Below are 19,294 nucleotides of genomic sequence, written 5' to 3' on the forward strand. Positions count from 1 at the left end.
AAGATTCCTGGACTTGTAAAGCTTAAATTCTGGTGCAGGAAAAGACAGTCAATAAGTAATAACAAAACAAGTACATGGTATATTAAAATCTGATGAGAAATAGATCAAGTTAAATGGATGTAGAGTTAGGTAGGTCTCACATCTTGGCAAGTTTTATCTCAAAGCGACAATTTGAGAAACTATTCTAAAAGGTAGAAATCCTCATTTAGCACAAGGAGAGCTAGAAATGAGGAATAAACATTAAAAATGTACAGCTATGGCCTTGGCTGGTGTGGCTTAGTGGATTGAGTGCTGGCCTGCGAACTAAAGGGTTCCAGGTTTGATTCCCAGGGCACATGCCTGGGTAGCAGGTCAGGTCTCCAGTAGGAGGTGGGCAAAAGGCAACCACACATCGATGTTTCCCTCTCTTTCTCCCTCCCTTCCCTCTATCTAAAAATAAATAAATAAAACCTTTTTAAAAATGTAGAGCTATGTAGATGACAATGTAACAATACATAAAATGGCCAACAATGTTTTTCTCCAATTTCATCTAACCCAACAAACTAAAGGTGAAAGGTTAACAAACAGGGCCACATGACAGAAAAAAATTTTGGTACATATTAGTATCATGACACTAACAACCACCATTTTCCCCTCAATAATATCAAGAAATGATTATAATAATAGCCATTTATTTCTCTTTATTCAGGGTGGGATGCTAAGCAATAAAATTTTATTTTAAAATACTGATTCATGCATATTAAGGAAACATTTTCTTTCCTACTGAATTCTAAGCACACTTCTACAGACCTTAACTCCGAACAGTAACTTACTGAAACTTTTTCCCCTTAGGAAATGGAAAGCCTTCGGTAAATGGAGGTATTCATTCTTACTTTAAATTGACATCTTCAAGAATCAGATCAAGCCCTGGCTGGCGTAGCTCACTGAATTGATGGATGTGGACCAAAGTGTCTTAGGTTCGGTTCCCAGTCAGGGCACATGCCTGGGTTGCAGGCCACGGCACCCAGCAACCGTACATTGATGTTTCTCTCTCTTTCTCTTTCTCCCTCCCTTCCCTCTCTAAAAATAAATAAATAAAATCTTTAAAAAAAATGCAAACAGTAATGAATAAATATTCCAAAAAAAGAAAAAGAATCAGATCAAGATACACAAAGTGAAAACGCTAAAGGATTCATGTTTTTAAAGAGACCCTAGCCTAAAAAGAGAGACAAATGGGTAAATAACTTCTACATGGCACTTCTACATAGTAGTGCCCAAAAGGAGAAAAACCAGGACTGTGGTACACTGAAAGCCAAAGAATGTGTTTCAAAGACTAAGAATTTTATTTTCGGCATGATGGCAGAGTACATATTCTAAATAATTTTATGGAAAACAAAAACAAAGTGAAGGCAGGAACTCTGAAATTTTGCCTTGGGGGTTTCTACCAAACCAAAGCGGGGCGGGGGGCAGGGAGGCAAAACCAAAAAGTGAGGAATCTAACAGAAGATCAACATAAAAGTACAACCCCTCAGTGTAAGGGTACAGGAAGCAACAATGAAATCTGCATGTTGTAAATTCAGCAATGGGTAGAAGAAAAATAATTCTTCCATGAAATGTCATATCCTCAAGCAGACACCTACAGGGCTTTGCAGCCTGAATTCCTTCTACTGGAAAACCTGAGGCAAAAAATTAATCAAAAGGGGTCCAAGAAACAATGCCTCAGGTCACCGAAAGAAGCAAACTGTAACCTGGAGGAATAAAGTTCTATCTTTTGAGGCAACAATTTCAATTATCAGAGTCTAGACAGATATATAAAAAAATTAATAAGGATCAAATGGGAAATTATTCAGAAAATAGTATGCAAAATCTGATGTGATAAAAAATCTCTTCTCTAAATCATCTTTCCTACCTAGGAAAGCACTAGGTCCCCAATTAATTTACTTTATGTCTTACAGCATTTACATAACTATGAACAACTCGAAGGCAGAGATTATGATGTATTTATTTTTGTATTCCTAGAATTCAAAACTGTGCATGGCACATGTTTTTTTCTTTTTGCCTCTATAAATGTTTCAAAAAAATTAATGAAGATGACTGATTCAATGTTTGTAAGAGGAAAAAGCTGGCAACAATATACATCCATCAACAGGTAAGTTATACAAATTATGGCATATGAAAACAAGACTACTGCAAACATTAAGAATTATGTGGGGTATTCTGGCCAAGATGAAGGTGTAGGTAGGTATTCTACACCTCCTCCCACAACCAAAATAAGGATAACAATCAGTTTAAAAACAAAAAACAAACAGAACTTCCAGGATACCAAACAGTACGGAAGTCCAACAACCATAGAGCTAAAGAAGAAAAATTCATGCAGACTGGTAGGAGGGGTGGGAGATGGGCAGCCAGGGTGGAGAGGAGGCATAGCAAGGCCTCAGCTGGCAGACGGGGAGGGATAGGCGATAGGTGCAGGACAGGGATTCCACATTTGTGTGCCGAAAAAACCAGAAGGAACAACCAGGGAGTGAGACAGACAGCGTAACCCAGGGTTCCAGTCCAAGAAACTGAAGCCCCAAAACCTTTGGCTGTAAAACCTGTGGAGGTTGTAGTGGTTGGAGAAACTCCCAGTCTCACAGAAGAGTCTGTTGGAGGGGCCCATGGGATTCTAGAAAGTACACTAACCCACCCACCTGGGAATCAGCACCGGGGCAACACCTGAAAGGGCACAGTCCACTTGTGGGTAGCAGGGAAAGTGACTGAAAATGGCCGAGAGCTGAGCAAGTGGCACTGTTTCCTCGCTGACACGTCCCCATATACAGTGCCACAATGCAGCCATGTGGGTTGCCCCACCCTGGAGAATACCCAAGGCTCCTCCCCTTATAATAACAGGTGTGATGAGACAAAGAAATACGGCCCAAATGAAAGAACAGGTCAAAACTCCAGAAACACAACTGGAGTGACGAGAAGATAGCCAATAATCTATCAGGTGCATAGTTCAAAACACTGGTAATCAGGATGCTCACAGAAATGGTTGAGAACAGCCACAAAATAAAGCAAGAAGTGAAGGCTATACAAAGTGAAGTAAAGGAAAATATACAGGGGACCAACAGTAAAGGGAAGGAAACAAGGGCTCAAATTAACAACTCGGAACAGAAGGAAAAAATAAACATTCAACTGGAATAGAATGAAGAAACAAGAATTCCAAAAAATAAGGACAGGCTTAGGAACCTCTGGGACAACTTTAAGCGCTACAATATCTGAATCATAGGGGTGCCAGAAGGAGAATAGGAAGAGCAAGAAACTGAAAACTTATTTGAACAAATAATGAAAGAAAACTTACCTAATCTGGCAAAGGAAATAGACTTCTAGGAAGTACAAGAAGCTCAGAGTCCTTAAGAAGTTGGATTCAAAGAGGAACACACCAAGACACATAATTAAATTACCAAGATTAAAGATAAGAGAAACTTAAAGGCAGCAAGAGAGTTACCTACAAAGGAGTGCCCATAAGACTATCAACTAATTTCTCAGAAGGAACCTTACATACAGGGAAGAAGGGGCTGGAAAGAAGTATTCCAAGTCATGAAAGGCAAGGACCTACATCCAAGATTACTCTATCCAGCAAAGCTATCATTTAGAATGGGAGGGCAGATAAAGCACTTCTCAGATTTGGTCAAGTTAAAGGAGTTCACCATCACCAAGCCCTTATTATATGAAATGTTAAAGGGATTTATCTAACAAAAAGAAAATCAAAACTATGAACAGTAAAATGACAACAAACTCACAACTACTGAGAAATGAACCTAATAAACAGAAAACTAAGTAAACAACTAGAACAGTAAGAGAATCACAGAAGTGGAGATCACATGGAGGGTTATCAGTGAGGAGGAGGAGAATGGGGGAAAAGTAACAGGGAATAAGAAGCATAATTGGTGTAGGTACAAAATAGGGGGAGGTTAAGAACAGTATAGGAAATAAGGAAGCCAAAGAACTTATATGTATAACCTGTGGACATGCACTAAGGGGGCAGGGGGGAATGCTGGATGGAGGGGTGGGTACAGGGCAGAGTGGAATAAAGGGGAGAAAAAATAGGACAACTGTAATAGCACAACCAATAAAATATACTTAAAAAAAAAGAATTATGTGGATCTACAGGTACTAACAAAAGAATGGCAAAACAAAGAAAAAGCAAGTCTCAAATACCTATAATCCCTTTATGTTAAAACAAAAGACATTTATTTATACAAATGTTATATAATGCATACAAAAGAGATCAGAAAGAAGCATGTCTGACTATTTGACAGTACTTCCCTACTAGCAGTGGATATGGAGAAAGAGGACATCCCTATTTGCACTATATACTTTTATAATATTATGACTCTTTTACAACAGGAAAGTAGAAGGGTATCTGTTGTATGATTAGAAAATGGACTTAAGGGCTCAAAGGATGATAAAAACACGTACCCAAATATTCAGGCAACATTATTCATAATGGCCAAAATGTGGAAGCAACCCAAATATCCATGAACTGATGAATGGAGTAAACAATCTATGCTGTATATCTATAAAATGGAATATTATTTTACTATAAAAAAGAATACAGTACTAATACATGCAGCAATATGGATGAATCTCAAATACATCATGCTAAATAAGTCAGTCACAAAAGGCCAAATATGTGATATCATTTATATGAAATGTCCAGAAAAGGAAAATCTATACAAACAGAAAGGAGACTGTTATCTGCCAGGGACTGGTGGGAATAGGAAGTAGAATGATGGAGATACATGATGATGGGCAAAAGGTTTCTTTTGGGAATGATGAAACTATTCTAATATTAGATTATGGGGATGGCTGCACATCTGACTGTATACTTCAAATGGGTGAATTTAATGGCATATAAATTATATCTAAATAAAACTTAAAAGATACCCTCAATGATAGATTGATTACACCGCAGATGCTCTGATTAATTTATCCAAGATGTAACAGGAAGAGATAAAAATGAGGAGGGAACACAAAAGAGAATGGGATGCAACATTTAAATGGATAATACCTGAGAATTTCTCAGAATTGTTGCAGACATCAATCCTCAGGTGCAAAAGCCCAATGAATTCCAAAAAGCATTAATAAAAAGAATTCCAAACACACTGCTGTGAAAAGTATAGAACACCAATTAAAATACTGCTAATTCTAAAACCAGAGATAAAACATAGATTCCCTACAAACATAAAAATCGGAGTAATGGTTGTCATTTTTTAGAGATTTTTTTATTGTTGTTCAAGTACAAAGGTCTCCATTTCCCCCCACCTCAGCCATCCCCACCTCCCACCCTTGATCCTACCCCTCTTTTGGCTTTGTCCATGTGTTCCTTGTATATGTTCCTTGACACACACCCCATTATCCCCTCCTACCTGCCCTCTGGTTATTGTCAAGAGATTTTTTTAAAGATTTCATTTATTTATTTTAGACAGAGGGGAAGGGAGGGAGAAAGGGAGAGAAACATCAGTGTGTGGTTGCCTCTCACAAGCCCCCTAACTGGGGACCTGACCTGGACCACAACCCAGGTATGTGCCCTGACTGGGAGTCAAACTGGTGACCCTTTGGTTCCGAGGCCAGCGCTCAATCCACTAAGCCATAGCAGCAGGCTGGTTAGCATTCTTTAATTAAAAAAGTTTTCAATGACAGTTGACATATAGTATTAGTTTCAGGTGTACAACATAGTAGACGTTTATATAACTTACAAAATGATCACCTCAATAAGTACCCACCTGACACCATACAGAGTTATTACAAAATTATTGACCATATTCCCTATGCTGTACTTTACATCCCAGTGTCTCCCTGTCTCCCTCCCTCCTTCCTTCCCTTTCTTTGTTTCCTTCTTTTTGGTTTGAATAAGGGTTTAATTTTCTTACAGGACCAGATGCTAAACAAGACGTGTGGACGATGGTCTTGGCCTTTCCTTCATGGCAGCAAGGTGGCTGCCCCAGGTCCAGATATCACACCCACATTCATGGCAGGAAGACGGAGCATGGGGCTGTAGAACTTTCCCAGAATCCTCTCTAGTGCCTCTGCTTACTTCACACTAACAGGCAGCTCTGAGTCCAGGCAGAGCTGGGGTACATGGTAACTCTTAACAGCAAGGGAAGCTGAGCAAGTGAGCAAAAGAAGCATCAGGTTGGTGAGGACCTGTCAGTGATCCATGGTCTGATCTGGGCACGCCGACACTCCAAACAACCATTGGCAAGTGGTGGGACGCAAGGAGCTGGAGTCCGGTCAGTAACAACAGTACCTGCCACAGGCTCTGCCTCCTGACCCTGTTACACCTACATCCCCTTAGTGCTTGGGGACCCAGCCAAGGGGTTCAGGAGTGGGTAGCCCAGTGCTTGACCCCAGGGGAATGAATAACTGAGGGACCGGACCTGGGGGTGGGGGTCATACCCCACCCAGGGGTCCATATAATTCTCTGAGCATTAGGACACCTAAGCCATCTACCCTGTTCATTTTAACCACCCAAGGCCCACAGGAGCTCTCCTGGGCCTCTCTGGCATTCACCTGGTCCTTGGTCCCCACCTCCCAGGAGTCTGGGATGCCTACACCCCCTGTCACCATCCAATCCTGGGCTTGCCCACCCCACCATGTGGAGGTCCTGACAGGGACTACCCAGCCCCGGGCACTTGCCACTGGCCCTCATGGCTGCCTTGGGAGGTAGTGACAACCAGAGGCCTTAGCTCCACAGTGGTCCAGCAGTTCAGGACTCATCAGGCCACCAGCTGTGGACACCAAGGAGTGTCTGGGTAGAAGACACAATGTAGGGAATGGAACCTGGAAGGGTCCTCCTCAGGGGAGAAGGGGCCCTATAGCTTAATGATGTAGAGCTTCTCAAAAACATCATAGCTGAGGGTGAGCTGCTCTGGGAGTGGGGCAGCACCCAGCAGCTGCAAGGTCTCCAGGTGGGAGTGGAAGAGTAGACTGGGTTGCAGACAGCCCCACAGCTTGCATTCAAATTCTGTAGCCCACAGTGCAGTCATCAGGTAGCCGGATGAGTGCAGATGTGTCCACGAAGCAGCGGCCACTGGCCCATGGGGCCATCTTTGAAGCCAGTTTGTGGTTGATGCAAAAGCTGGCACCCCCGGTGGCAACCCAGAATTGTACCAGCCTCATGTGATAGTTTGAGGTTGCGGCATAGAAGCACAGACAGGCCAGTTCAGGCTGGGCTGGCCTATGTAGACATCAAGTGCCTGCGAGAAGGCTCTTAGCAGCTTCAGATAGATGTGTTCACATAGCTGTCATCATCCACATGGCACAACCACCTCAGCCCACTGGCCAAGAAGGCATCAAACTCAGCGGCTATCTTTCAAGACAAGGCTAGATGGCTGTGCTCCACACCAAGAGATGGGTTGGTGACCACGAGGTGGGGTCCCAGTCTCTCCCGGAGGCCTTCATCCAGGCTGTCAGTGAAGACGAATGTCTGTTCCTTAGTCCTGGAGACCCACGTGTCCAGCAGCAGTTCCAGGTGAGAAGGTGGAAGGCACTGGTCGTCTTGACCGCAATGAAGACATCCTGCAGCAGCTGCAGCTCAAGGCGCTGAAGGCTTGGTGGGCTCATCCTGGGGGTATCCACACTCTTTGGGACAGACTCAAATGGTACCGAAGGGAGAGGAGCCCCATGCACAGAAGTGTGAGGAGTACTCTTGCCAGGCCCCTGGCAAGTAGAGCCAGTACTGCATTGGCTTTGGGGCCCTACACAGCTCAGCCCCCAAATTCCAATTGGATGGGGTAGGGAGGGTGGTGAGGCAGGGGTGCTGACAAAGGCAAAAGTCTGGCAGGCATCAGGGGCCAGCAAGGAGGGGAGAGGTGGAAACTGGTGCTCTGGCCCCAGAGGCCATTCATGGCAGCGCCTCCACCTCTACCCACCAGCTCTCCACCTGCTCTCCTGTGTCTGTTTTCTTATCTGGCAATTTGTACATCTTAATATCTTCCTCCTTTCACTCAGCTACCCCTACCCCTACGTGGCAACCATCAATTTGCTCTCTGTACTGAAGAATTTGTTTTGTGTTGATTTATTTTGTAGATTCCATATATAAGTGAAATTATATGGTATTTGTCTTTCTCTATCTGACCTATTTCACTTAGCATAGTATCCTCTAGGTCTGTTTATGTTGTCACAAAAAGCAAGATTTCATTCTTTTTTTATGGCTGAGTAATAATCCACTGAATACATGTACCACATCGTCTTTATCTAAAGATGTAGATATGTCTATAGGTAAAAAGGCTGTCAGAAGTAAGCCTGCATTTCATAGACATCAACAGATATTCTGCCCTTTGCAACATCTGGAAGAACCAATCACAAATCGCTATAGCAAACACCCCCACCCCACACACAACCTGCATACCTCCTCTTCCCACAAGCAAACACAAGCAACTCTATACCCAGACACACCCTAAGAATAAAACATTGGAAAAGCAATACAACATCAAGAATGAGAAGTATCCTGAGACAAAATATTTTTGTGTTTAGGGAGAAAACAATCACACAATTTTAGTATCAATGAAGCAAGATCTAAGATTATTTGCTGTCAAGGTTTTAAGGGTTGTATACTGGAAGCTTAAGGAAAAAAACCTACGGTTAGACAAAAAGAGGATTTCACTGAAGCATTATCCACAGAGTAAAAGAATCACCAACCAAATATTAATTAACTAAAAGAGATGCATATAATTAACAGGAAATTTACACTGATTTAAAAGTACTACATACTTTTTCCTATTCAACTGAATGCTTTAGTTTCTTTAATTGGGCCAGACAGAAGATGAAGCAAAAGGCATCAAAAGAATCAAAGATAGAACAAGAAAACAATGTTTGCATATTGTTTATGATCTGTTTTGAAAAAAAGCATTTACTTGAGTCTCTATTTACTTACTCAGAAAACATCTGAGTGCTCACTACCAGTAGAGCGCTACCCTTAGGGAGTTAAAAATCTAATAAAGACAAAGTACCTATAAGTATAAGGCAGAAATGAAAAATTCTATGAGAGAGGTAAAAGGTGCTGTGAGGGCACACAAGCTGTGTATAGATAGCTGTGAGGACTGAGGCTAAGTTTGGTGAGTTCATGATATCAGGTATAAAGCTGTAAGAACTAAAAAAGATTTTGAGTAAAATATGAATTCAGAATGAGAGTACAAAGAGTGGAAGGGCTGACTAAATAACCTACTAGATACATTTAAAAAAAATTCCCACGAACAAGGAAAAGACAAGGGTACTACCAAACTAGCCAGAATTCAAAATGGAATTTTGATATAAAGTGACTAAAAAGCGTTCCTAAGTATTCCTAATATGTAAATGGGTAACAACAAAATGTACACATTTACAGTAATGTCCACTTCAACCTAAGAACAGGGAAGATAGACCCAGGATACAGAATCATAAACAACCTGACCCTCAGGGATTTTAATGGACTAAAAAATAGTTCAGCATAAGCTTTATAAAAGGGAGAAGCAAGGGCCAGCAACAATGGTCCTATGAAGGGCCAACAGACTTAAAAGAAGGGCTATTTACATTTTAATCCAGGGCTGACCCTGGATTAAATTTAAAGATTATTTAAAACAATATAAACTTGAGGTTGTAATTATTCAACTCCCAAGAGTCAGAATATAAAATTTGCAGGTTTGTCTAGGTACACAACTGATATAGAAGAATCACTTAGCTCATAACTGAGCCTAGAGGCGCACCCAGCAGCTATGTCTTTTTTTTTTTTAAAGATGTTATTTATATTTATTTTTAGAGAGAGGTGAAGGGAGGGAGAAAGAAGAGAAGCAACGATCAGTTGCCTCCCATATGCAGCTCCCCGACCCCATACCTGGGGATGAACCTGCAACCAAGGCATGTGCCCTGACTGAGAATGGAAATTGTCACCTTTCACACACAACCGAGCCACATAAGCTAGGGCTTGTTTTTCCCCAGCAGCCATATCTTAATGTACTTTGTTCATTAATCCTCCTTCACAAAGAACTCTCATGGCAGATTCTTTGTTTCTTTGCATAAAAGAGCCACCAAATGAGATCTCACTAAAATTACAAGGCAGTCAACATTCGTTCTAATATTAAGTTCGGGAAATGAATATTCTTTTATAGAAATGTGATTATGAAGACAGCCAGGAATATGTATAAATATTTTCATTGCCTCAAATGTGATTCTTAGAAGTCTCTCTAGATGTATCAACTTTCGTATATCTGGTCCAAGATGTATTACATCTCATCCAATTTACAAAATCTGCACACTTAAATTCCCCTATCGTAGTGAAGCTGAGCTCTAAACTTAGGGTGCACATTAGCTAAGAAAAATTCCAATACCCAAGACACATGCAGAGACCAAATAAATTGACCTCTGGGGATAGTTTTGTTTTTTAAGCTTCCAAGGTGATTTAAAATACAATGCCAGAATTGAAAACCACTAACTTGAATTGTGTGGGTAACTAAAGAAAAAAAACTGGGAGGAAAGTATTGACCTACAGCAGAAAATAGAAAAAAGTAAAGAAGGAATCTGAATGAAGCAATATTACTTTTCACCACTTTTAATCTGGCTTCAATACATTTCAAATCAAAGACAATGATAATTTAAATCAAAATACTGTCATTTTGCATTATTCACAGTAGGGTATGTTTTATAAAGTCACAGCAAATACTGAACCACAGTTCCCATGGGAAATACAGGGTTAGGTTCCTATAATCCTCTGGCCACATTCAACCAAAAATTATAACAGCTTGTGTGTGTTTCTGTTTTAAAATGCCTTAATACAGATTGTTGATTCTTTAACACTGAACCCAAGGACAACAGCACATGCCTGAACAAAGGTTACCTAATACACACAGCCTTCCTGCAATTAGGAGCACTCAACAGCACTTCAATACTCCTGGGGCCATTTTTAACATGGAAATGTGGAAAAGGTGGCACTAAATAGACTAAGAAAAGGACACTTGTTTAGAGTATGACAATTGAAACAAGGCACAGCATCACCTTATTTGATCTTAGCTGGGAACAATTCTAGCAACTCAACATTTGGGTGGGGGGGGGCGTTGCCAATCTGTTGTGTAAAGCACTACGAAAGCACCATAAATATCTTTTTTGTAGGGTTACAAATAAATTTTACTGAGTAGGCAAATTCACAAATACAGAACCTATGAATGAGGATGGATTATAGCAGTATCAAATCAAGGCAGTTCAAACTAATTATTATAAAGACATAAATTCTATCAAGTTTCTACTAAGCAACATGAAGAGCAAAGATGGCACCAACATGTCCAGCTATGTAATTTTCTCCACTGGAGTCCTTAAATTGGTGTTCCTAAGAATGTAACGTTTTTTCTCATATAAAAATCTATATACTAAAAAAATTTATATACTCAATTTCCTCAATATATCTTCCTTTTATACAGTAAAAAAGTAAACAAGTTATATTTTATCAACTACCTCTAATCACAAAATGCAGCAACGATTTTAAAGAAAAGGTATGATGGTTGGACCACATGACCTCTAAAATGCCCTATGGCTCAAAGTTTTTGTAAGTCTAAAAGTTAAAGTTGGTATGTCTATTTTAATTGCAATAAAAGTCAATATATGAATACATAAATATTCTTAGTAATAGTTATTAGGATTACAATTGGAGTTTGTTTAGTAGTTAAGGCTGCAATATAAATTCTCATCTGAAAAACAGCTAACAGCTCCACTCACCTAGAGAAATAAGTTGAATCCAGCAGGATACTATCAAACCTGATGGACTCTCCGTTTGGACCTACACAGCTTCTAAAAGAAAACAAGCTGCCATATTATTGCTATAAAACTAATTGTGCCTCATACTGTATAACAAAAGTTAACTCAAAATTAATCAAATAGCTAAATGTAAGAGCTAAAACTCTAACTCTTGTAAGACAACATAGATGTTGTAAGTGTACATCTTTGTGACCTTGGGTCAGGTAATTATTTCTTAGCTATGACACCAAAATCACAAATGACAAAAGAAAATACATAAACTGAAACTTCATCAAAATTTAGAAATGTGCTTCAAACAACACCATCAAGAATGTGGTAACATAGCTGGCAGAATACAAATATTTGCAAATCACTCCAAGCAAAGGAAATAGAGGCAAAGGCAGAAAAAAATAGCAAGGAGGTCAATAAGGCTATAGAAAAGGGGAAGTGGGGGGGAATCCCAAGCTATAGAAAATCTAAGGCTTTCTAGACCATAGCACGGATTTTGGATTATCTTCTGAGTAAAACTGGGAAGTCACAGAAAGGATGTGAGTAAAGTGATATTTGACTTTTGTTTTTGAAAGAATCAAAGTAATGGGTTGAGAAAAGACAGTAAGGGAACAAGGGCAGAAGCTAGGAAATCAGTTATGAAGCTATTGCTACAATCCAGATGGGGGATGATAATGATTTACATCAGGGAGTAATTCAAGGAAGAGGACAAACAGTTGGATTCTGGATATACTTTGAAGGTAGGAGCTGGAGAGAATTTGCCTGTGGTCTGAATACAGAGTGGAATGAAACCGAGGTCTCTGGTTGAACAAAGAGTAAAGTTGCCATGTACCAACATCAAGAATGCCATGAAAAAAAGGTTGGAGAAGGAAAACTAAAAAAGCAGTTCTATACATGCTTACTTCTCTGTTAATCTACTTTTGTCTTAACCACTACACTACAGATTTTTGAGTAACACAGGTTGTTAAGCAATGAAACAGAACCTGAATCTAGGCCTTTTGATTCCAGGTTGGATTTTTTTTCCCTAATGAAGTTTTACAAAAACAAATGAAATTAAAGAGTTTTTCTCAGGCCACAGTAATTCAAAGGCACGCACCATTTGTTGGTGATCCAAAAACTGCATTCACAAATAATGGCTAACAAATGAGGACATTTTTAAAGCACCTGACAAATGTGAAATGTATTTTGTAAATAAAATTAAAAGTAAAGCAGACAGCAATGTTACAAAGATGCAACAAAATTCATCTAGCAAATGCTAATGTAGATAGATATTATGCAGAAGTACATTTTCAGAAAGATGCCAAATCATCCCTACTTTTAAAATGCATCTTTGATCAGTAAAGATTTGCCATTATAATTTTACTCAGTGCACAGGCATATACATAAAGAACCTCTTTTTGCCCTGGCCAGCGTGGCTCAGTTGGTTGTAGCACTGTCTCATAACCAAAGGGTTGCGGATTCGAATCCTGAGAGGGCATGCACCTAGGTTGCAGGTCTGATCCCTGGTCTGGGCATGCACAGGAGGCAACCCATCAATGTTTTTCTCTCACATCGGTATTTCTCTCTCTCCCATCCTTGCTCTCTAAAAGCAATGAAAAGAAATGACCTCGGTGAGGATTAAAAAAAAAAAGAAACTTTTAAAAATCTGATGCATAAAATAACTTTATATTATAAAGTATAAGCTTTGTGGTGTGGCAGGTTGTAGCCAATGAGGTTTATCTGAGGCACAATTATTGCTAATTAAAGCATAACAAATATTATCCTCTCATTTTCTTAGCTATAAAAGCTATATTATTTTAGTAAATGTTTAATCCTTGACTGAAAAGTTAAATAACTATCCCAATGATTTCTCTACAATGCTAAACTTGTTAATATGCTCATTACCTACAATTTCACAGCATCAGTGGATTTCAGAACCTGGTTTTTAATCCCAGCTTCACAACTTCACTACTATAGAATTGCTTAATAGGTTTCTCTAAAATAGGATTAAACTGATTTAGAATTTGCTATTTAGGAATGTTTTTTAATTTTTTTTTTTATTAACTAACTTTAGATAGAGGGAGAGATGGAGAGAGATGGAGAGGAAGAGAGTGAGTGAGTTCGATTTGTTGTTCTACTTATTCATGAATTCACTGGTTGTTTCTTGTTATGTACCCTGACCTGAGATGGAACCCGCAACCTTGGCCTATCGGGCAATGCCCTAACCTACTGAGCTACATGGCCAGGGCAAGGAGTGCTTTTTGAAGTGTCAAGTGATGGACAAACATTTACTGTAGTCACTATGAGGGCATTTAAGGGACAAAGAGAAAGCATGCGTCCTGTTTTCATGGAATCTATGGCCCAAGGAAATGGAAGAGTTAAGAAAAAAAAAAGTAGCACAAGGACCATATTAAGCGAAGATGATTATCCTAGCTTTATGCTTTTGCTCACCTATGTGTGACATCCACTGATGTGTATCAAAGAGAACACCTTTAGGCCTTCAATTCTATTGTACACTGTTCCCCTTTTCCTAGGGCACTTGCTCCAACAGCTCCTGAATAGCCCTTCTCCCAACCAGAATCTCCAGCCAAACTTCTCAAATACAGTCAAACTTCCATCTTAGTTCTTGACCAAGTTTTTAATGGGGAAAAAAGTCTCAATTATCTAAGAAAACAAGGGGTCTTGAGTCTTGATCCAACAACCCTTAATGCTGATACCTGTATAATCAGCCACGCATCTCTCAGGCAACAAAGGAGATTCTGTTTTCAAACAAATCCACTTCTTGAAAAGTTTTCCAGAACAAATTAAGTTCCAGAACCGAGGCTCCACTGTAACATAATTCTAGCTGTATTCCCAAAGTTCCCAGTGCCCAGTAAGCCTCCGTATAGAAGATGACAGTCAATTTTCTAACTTTTGATTATGCTATACCTCTTCGTAAGATCAACAAATAGTCACAAAGAATCCAACTGTCAAGGCAACATGACACTGGATAGTGAATGTCAGTAAGCCCATATTCTACCTCTCTCAATCACTACAGCCCAATTACTTGAATAAAGAGCAATGAATAATCCAAAATAATTTATTTCTAAGTCAACTGAAAATAAGCACACATTCATAATTGGTCTTTTATTACTAAATGTCAATCTCCTTCCATCCAGCTAAATCAACAGTCAAGAGTCTAATATTCGATTAGGTAACAGAGAGGAAGAGTATGTAGAAAATCTGTAAGAGTAACTCAACTGACCATTTCTCTCAATTATATCACAGTTTTTAGAGCTGAAAAATATCAACTATATGCACTGACTTTCTAAGATCTTAGAAACAGCATAAGTTCACACCTTAAACGGGGAAAGAAAAAATATTAAACACAAAATGAAATATAACACATGGTATAATTTTATAGTTTAGCTGAAAACAGAATACCCTAATACTGCTACACTTTTAGAAACGTTTAGAAACATATAAAAATTCACTTTAATGGTGCTTTTGCAAGTTTTAGGAAAGAAAGTTTGTACCAAAAAAAAATAATAAAAAATCAAAGTCCCTAAAACGCTAAATCTAAAAATATGTTACAAAGAACTTTCATTTAATATTTTAAGATTTCCAGTATTATCAAATTATAGATGTATATCTTTAACTTCTATCAATTTTAAGTACTGTCATGAGCCCACCATTCTCTAAGAATAGTTTCTTAAAACATAATCTAACCATAATCTTCTTGATGATGTGTGACTTTGTTCTAAAAACAAAAAACTGGGAAACAATGTCTCAAAGGGCTCATAGGAACTTGCAAACCACAATCTTGAACTGTATGTTAAAGAACAACTCTAGTATTATAGAGCAGAGCTTCCCCAGAATCACAGGTGTTACAGAATAGTGATCCTCATCCTATTTCACATAGAGCTGCCTAGCTAGGTGCTTTCAACCTCCAACAACCTCACCCATCTTAGTGTGCAATTTGAAAAGTATCTTCTCCATGTGTCACAACCAGAAAAAAAGGTTGGGAAGCACTGATAGAGTACATTAAAGTAGTTACAACCTCAACCTTAAAATACAAACTCCTGCCCTGGCTGGTGTGGCTCAGTGGATTGAGTGCTGGACTGCAAACCAAGGGGTCACCAGTTTGATTCCCTGTCAGGGCACTTGCCTGGATTTCAGGCCAGGTCTCCAACAGGGGCACTCAAGAGGCAACAACGCTGATGTTTCTCTCCCTCTCTTCCCCTCTCTAAAAATAAATAAATAAAATCTTTAAAAAAATGCATACTCTCCAAGGAGAAATTGAAAGTCTACACTTAGTTATTGACCCTAAAGTCTATTTCATTTTTATCAATTCAAGTAATCAAATCCTATGTTGCATTTGTATAACATGCATGTTTTAGAAATACAGTTCCTCTTATTGCTTAAGCAAACTCTCCAACAGCCATAATCCTGGTGTGGGTAAGATATAAAGAAATCTGAAAACCCTTTTTCCTTTCTCTAATTTTAGTTTTAGAGAGGAGAAGGGAGAAAGAGGGGGAAAAACATCCATGTATAAGAGAAACATCAATAGGCTGCCTCCTGCACACCCCCAACTGGAGACATGGCCTGTGTCGGGGCAGAGACTCTGGTTCACAGGCTGATGCTTAATCCACTGAACCACACCAGCCAGGGCGAAATATGAAAATATGTTAGATAATGACTTGGTCACAGCAGCATTCGTGTATGCTACATATTTTCCCTAAGCACTCTAATGAAATTTCCAAATACATTTCCTAACCCCCTCCCATGCTTTTTCTCCACAACATTATCACCTTCTAATATAATGCATAATTAACTTAAATATTTTGTTTTTATCTGTGTCCCACAACCAGGCTTTCTATATACAAAAAGGCAGAAATCTTGTTTGTTCACTGATGTATCCACAGAATCTAGATGAGTACCTGACACATAATGGGACCTCAAAAAATAATTGATGAGTTAATGAACAGATTTCATAATCTGGTTGCAGTCCTATGAGTAAATTAACTGTTTTGGAAAAAGTTAAGTTTTGCTATTAAGATGGTCAAGAAAAAAATTTGTTCACCAAACACACAGAATAACCACACAGAAAGTCATGTTGTTTGAAAAAGCTTGATTTATCTATATTGAAATAAGTTAAGATACTACCAGAAAATCTGTATATTTAAAAATACAGATAAAAAGGAAAAGATTTAGTTTATTTAATTAAAATGGACCATCAGTTTTCCATTCCTCTCAGAAAACACAAAGGAATAAAGGGTGATAAGGTAGTCAAAGGTAGTACTTGGGACACAGAAAAATTCAGTATTACAATGGCAAGTATTTTTTTTTCCATTGCCTAAGTCGCCATGTAAAATTCATGATTATGAATATTAAGTTCTGTGCTGACTCATTTTTATCTTAAAAACAAAACCTCTTTTCCAGACATTTGAAGCCTAAATTTAACCAATTAATTATTCCCATAATTCTCTTATGAAATATCATCGCAAGTCCTATTTTAATTTTCAGCCTTAAAACAAACACTTTTAATCTTAATACAAATAACCTTAAATTGGTCACACAGCCCAGCTACCGTTCAACTAGAGTTCCAGTTCCTTTTAGGGCCTCAAATGAGGGAACTTCTCTAACGTCTCTGGGGAAATTAGTGTAAAGTATATTTCCTGAAGTCGTTCTTGTTTTTCCCCTGGATCATTTCATGACATCTTCTCAACTAAAAATGTTATATACATTTCTTTTTTATATTCTGCAGGAAAGTTCAGACAGCGAGCAAAAGTAAAAATACTGTATTTAAAACAGATTGAAAGGGTATAACACAAAAGCACAGAAGTAAATATGAACCAAAAAGAGGAAGATGATGAAAAATAGAGAAGAGATCCAAGAAAACCACTGTTCTGGCCTAAAGAGGATTAAAATCCAGAGGAGAAATAGGCAAACTTATTATTCCAGAAACAAAAGCACGAAATCCTTAGAGAAAACGTGGTCTCTTTATTTGAGGAGTCCTCGTTAAAACTCTAAAAAGCGCTCAGTTGACACTAGAAACGAGTCACCTTCTCTTCCTGTATGTTTCCATACAGGTAGTCTTCATCGGTCAATTAAATGCAGGCCACAGATAATGCGGAGTCAATCGCTACAAAATTGCAATTGTGGTTGCCATCTTTGCCAGAAAAAAAAAACTCCTTGGATTCGGGGGAAAAAATGGTTTTATTACATTGGAAAGCCAGAAAAACACGCATTGTCAAGTCATGTGGATGTGACAAGGGTTAACAGACACCTTCTATCAAACTAAGGTTCCACTAACGATCAGGGGTAGAGGAAGGGCAAAGGGCTGTAGCCTGGTCGCGACTACAAGGGTGGGGCGCCATACGGAAAAAAGAAATTGAAGCACAGCTATCCTGGGAGTCCTAAGGGGGCCCGGTGGCTCGGCTGTCGGGGACATCGACTATTAGGCGGTAAGTCTACAAAGGATGTCGACAATCTAATGGCAGCTTCGGGGAGAAGGCGGCGGGCTGCTGCTGCTCGCTGAGAGTAGAGAGGCTAATAGAGGAAGGTACTCAAGAAGCAAAGGAGTAAGAGGCAAAGGGAGAGCCGATGGCCGCGCAGTCAGGAAAACCAGGCGTGGGAGGCCTGGCAGAGGTCGCCTAGTGCCCTCGCAGCCAGCCGCTCTCCGCGGGAACGTCTTTGCAGCTCCCTCACACACAGTCCCGGTCGGAGCCGTCCCTGTCTTGGGGAGGATGACTACAGCAGCTGTTTCCGCCGGACCGGGGACTGCGGGGCGGGGGGGCATCCTTGGGGGAGCAGGCAAGCCAGCAGCCGCTGACTGCGACCGGAAAAATGACTCCGAGACAACTGCCGCCGAGCCAACGCCAAACTTCGCCCTTTCCTCCCTTTCTCATTCTTTATCCCCCAACTTCCCGGGCGGCTGGTGTCCGCTTCGACCGACCGAGCCCGACCACCACCCACCCCCCCCACGCCCTTCTTTTCGTCGCCTCACTCTTCCCCCAACGCTGGAAAGCTAGGGAAGCACTGACCGCCAAGGCCGCTCCAGAGCCCGCCCGGCGCCCTGGAGTCCCAGACACCGCCCCCGACGGAACGCTCTCATCCTCTCGGAGGCTCCCTAGCCCGCCCAGATGCTGCAAACTCCTCTCACCTGCATTGACGCCATGATGGAACCATCCCCCAAAGGCCGGCGAGGCCCGAGACGCAGGGGGCGGAGCCGCCGTGCTCGCGTCAAGCGCAGCATCCCGGGCGCGGGGGCGGGGCCTCCGATGGAAGGGAATGGCGCAAAGGGATTGGCTGGTCCGCGGTGCCCGCGGGGCGGGGCGGGGCGGGGTGTGGTGCGTGGTGTTGTCAGTATCTTCAGTCCCCATCCTGCTGTCCAGCATCCGCGAGCCCACCACTGTCTTGATCGTTTTCAGGAATCAGGCTCTGGTTCTGACCTTATCTGTTGCTTTTTTCCTAACTATACCTCTAGAGCCCAAGGATGCTGGACCAGGGGTTTTTTTTTTTTTTTTTCATTTTGTTTTTCCAACCACAGGTATATGGTTTACAGATTTTCCCTTTCGGATGTCTTTCCCCACTACTGTGC

General features: G+C 40.4%; 1 protein-coding gene and 2 pseudogenes across 3 annotated transcripts in view; 1 reads left to right on the forward strand and 2 right to left on the reverse strand.

Annotated features, from left to right (window-relative positions):
* Positions 1-18,971, reverse strand: part of UBE2W (ubiquitin conjugating enzyme E2 W) — a 55,806-nt gene extending 36,835 nt beyond the window's left edge. For all 3 annotated transcript variants that reach the window (XM_028517848.2, XM_036031029.1, XM_036031028.1), the window contains exon 1: positions 18,857-18,971. In XM_028517848.2, the coding sequence (XP_028373649.2) occupies positions 18,857-18,949 (93 nt within the window). In that variant the 5' untranslated portion in view covers positions 18,950-18,971. The remainder of the gene's footprint in view (positions 1-18,856) is intronic.
* On the reverse strand, positions 6,437-9,946 carry LOC114501793 (annotated as a pseudogene).
* On the forward strand, positions 13,414-13,569 carry LOC114502240 (annotated as a pseudogene).
* Positions 18,972-19,294: the final 323 nt, after the last annotated feature.

This window comes from Phyllostomus discolor, chromosome 7 (genome assembly GCF_004126475.2).
Source record: "Phyllostomus discolor isolate MPI-MPIP mPhyDis1 chromosome 7, mPhyDis1.pri.v3, whole genome shotgun sequence".
NCBI classification, from domain to species: domain Eukaryota; kingdom Metazoa; phylum Chordata; class Mammalia; order Chiroptera; family Phyllostomidae; genus Phyllostomus; species Phyllostomus discolor.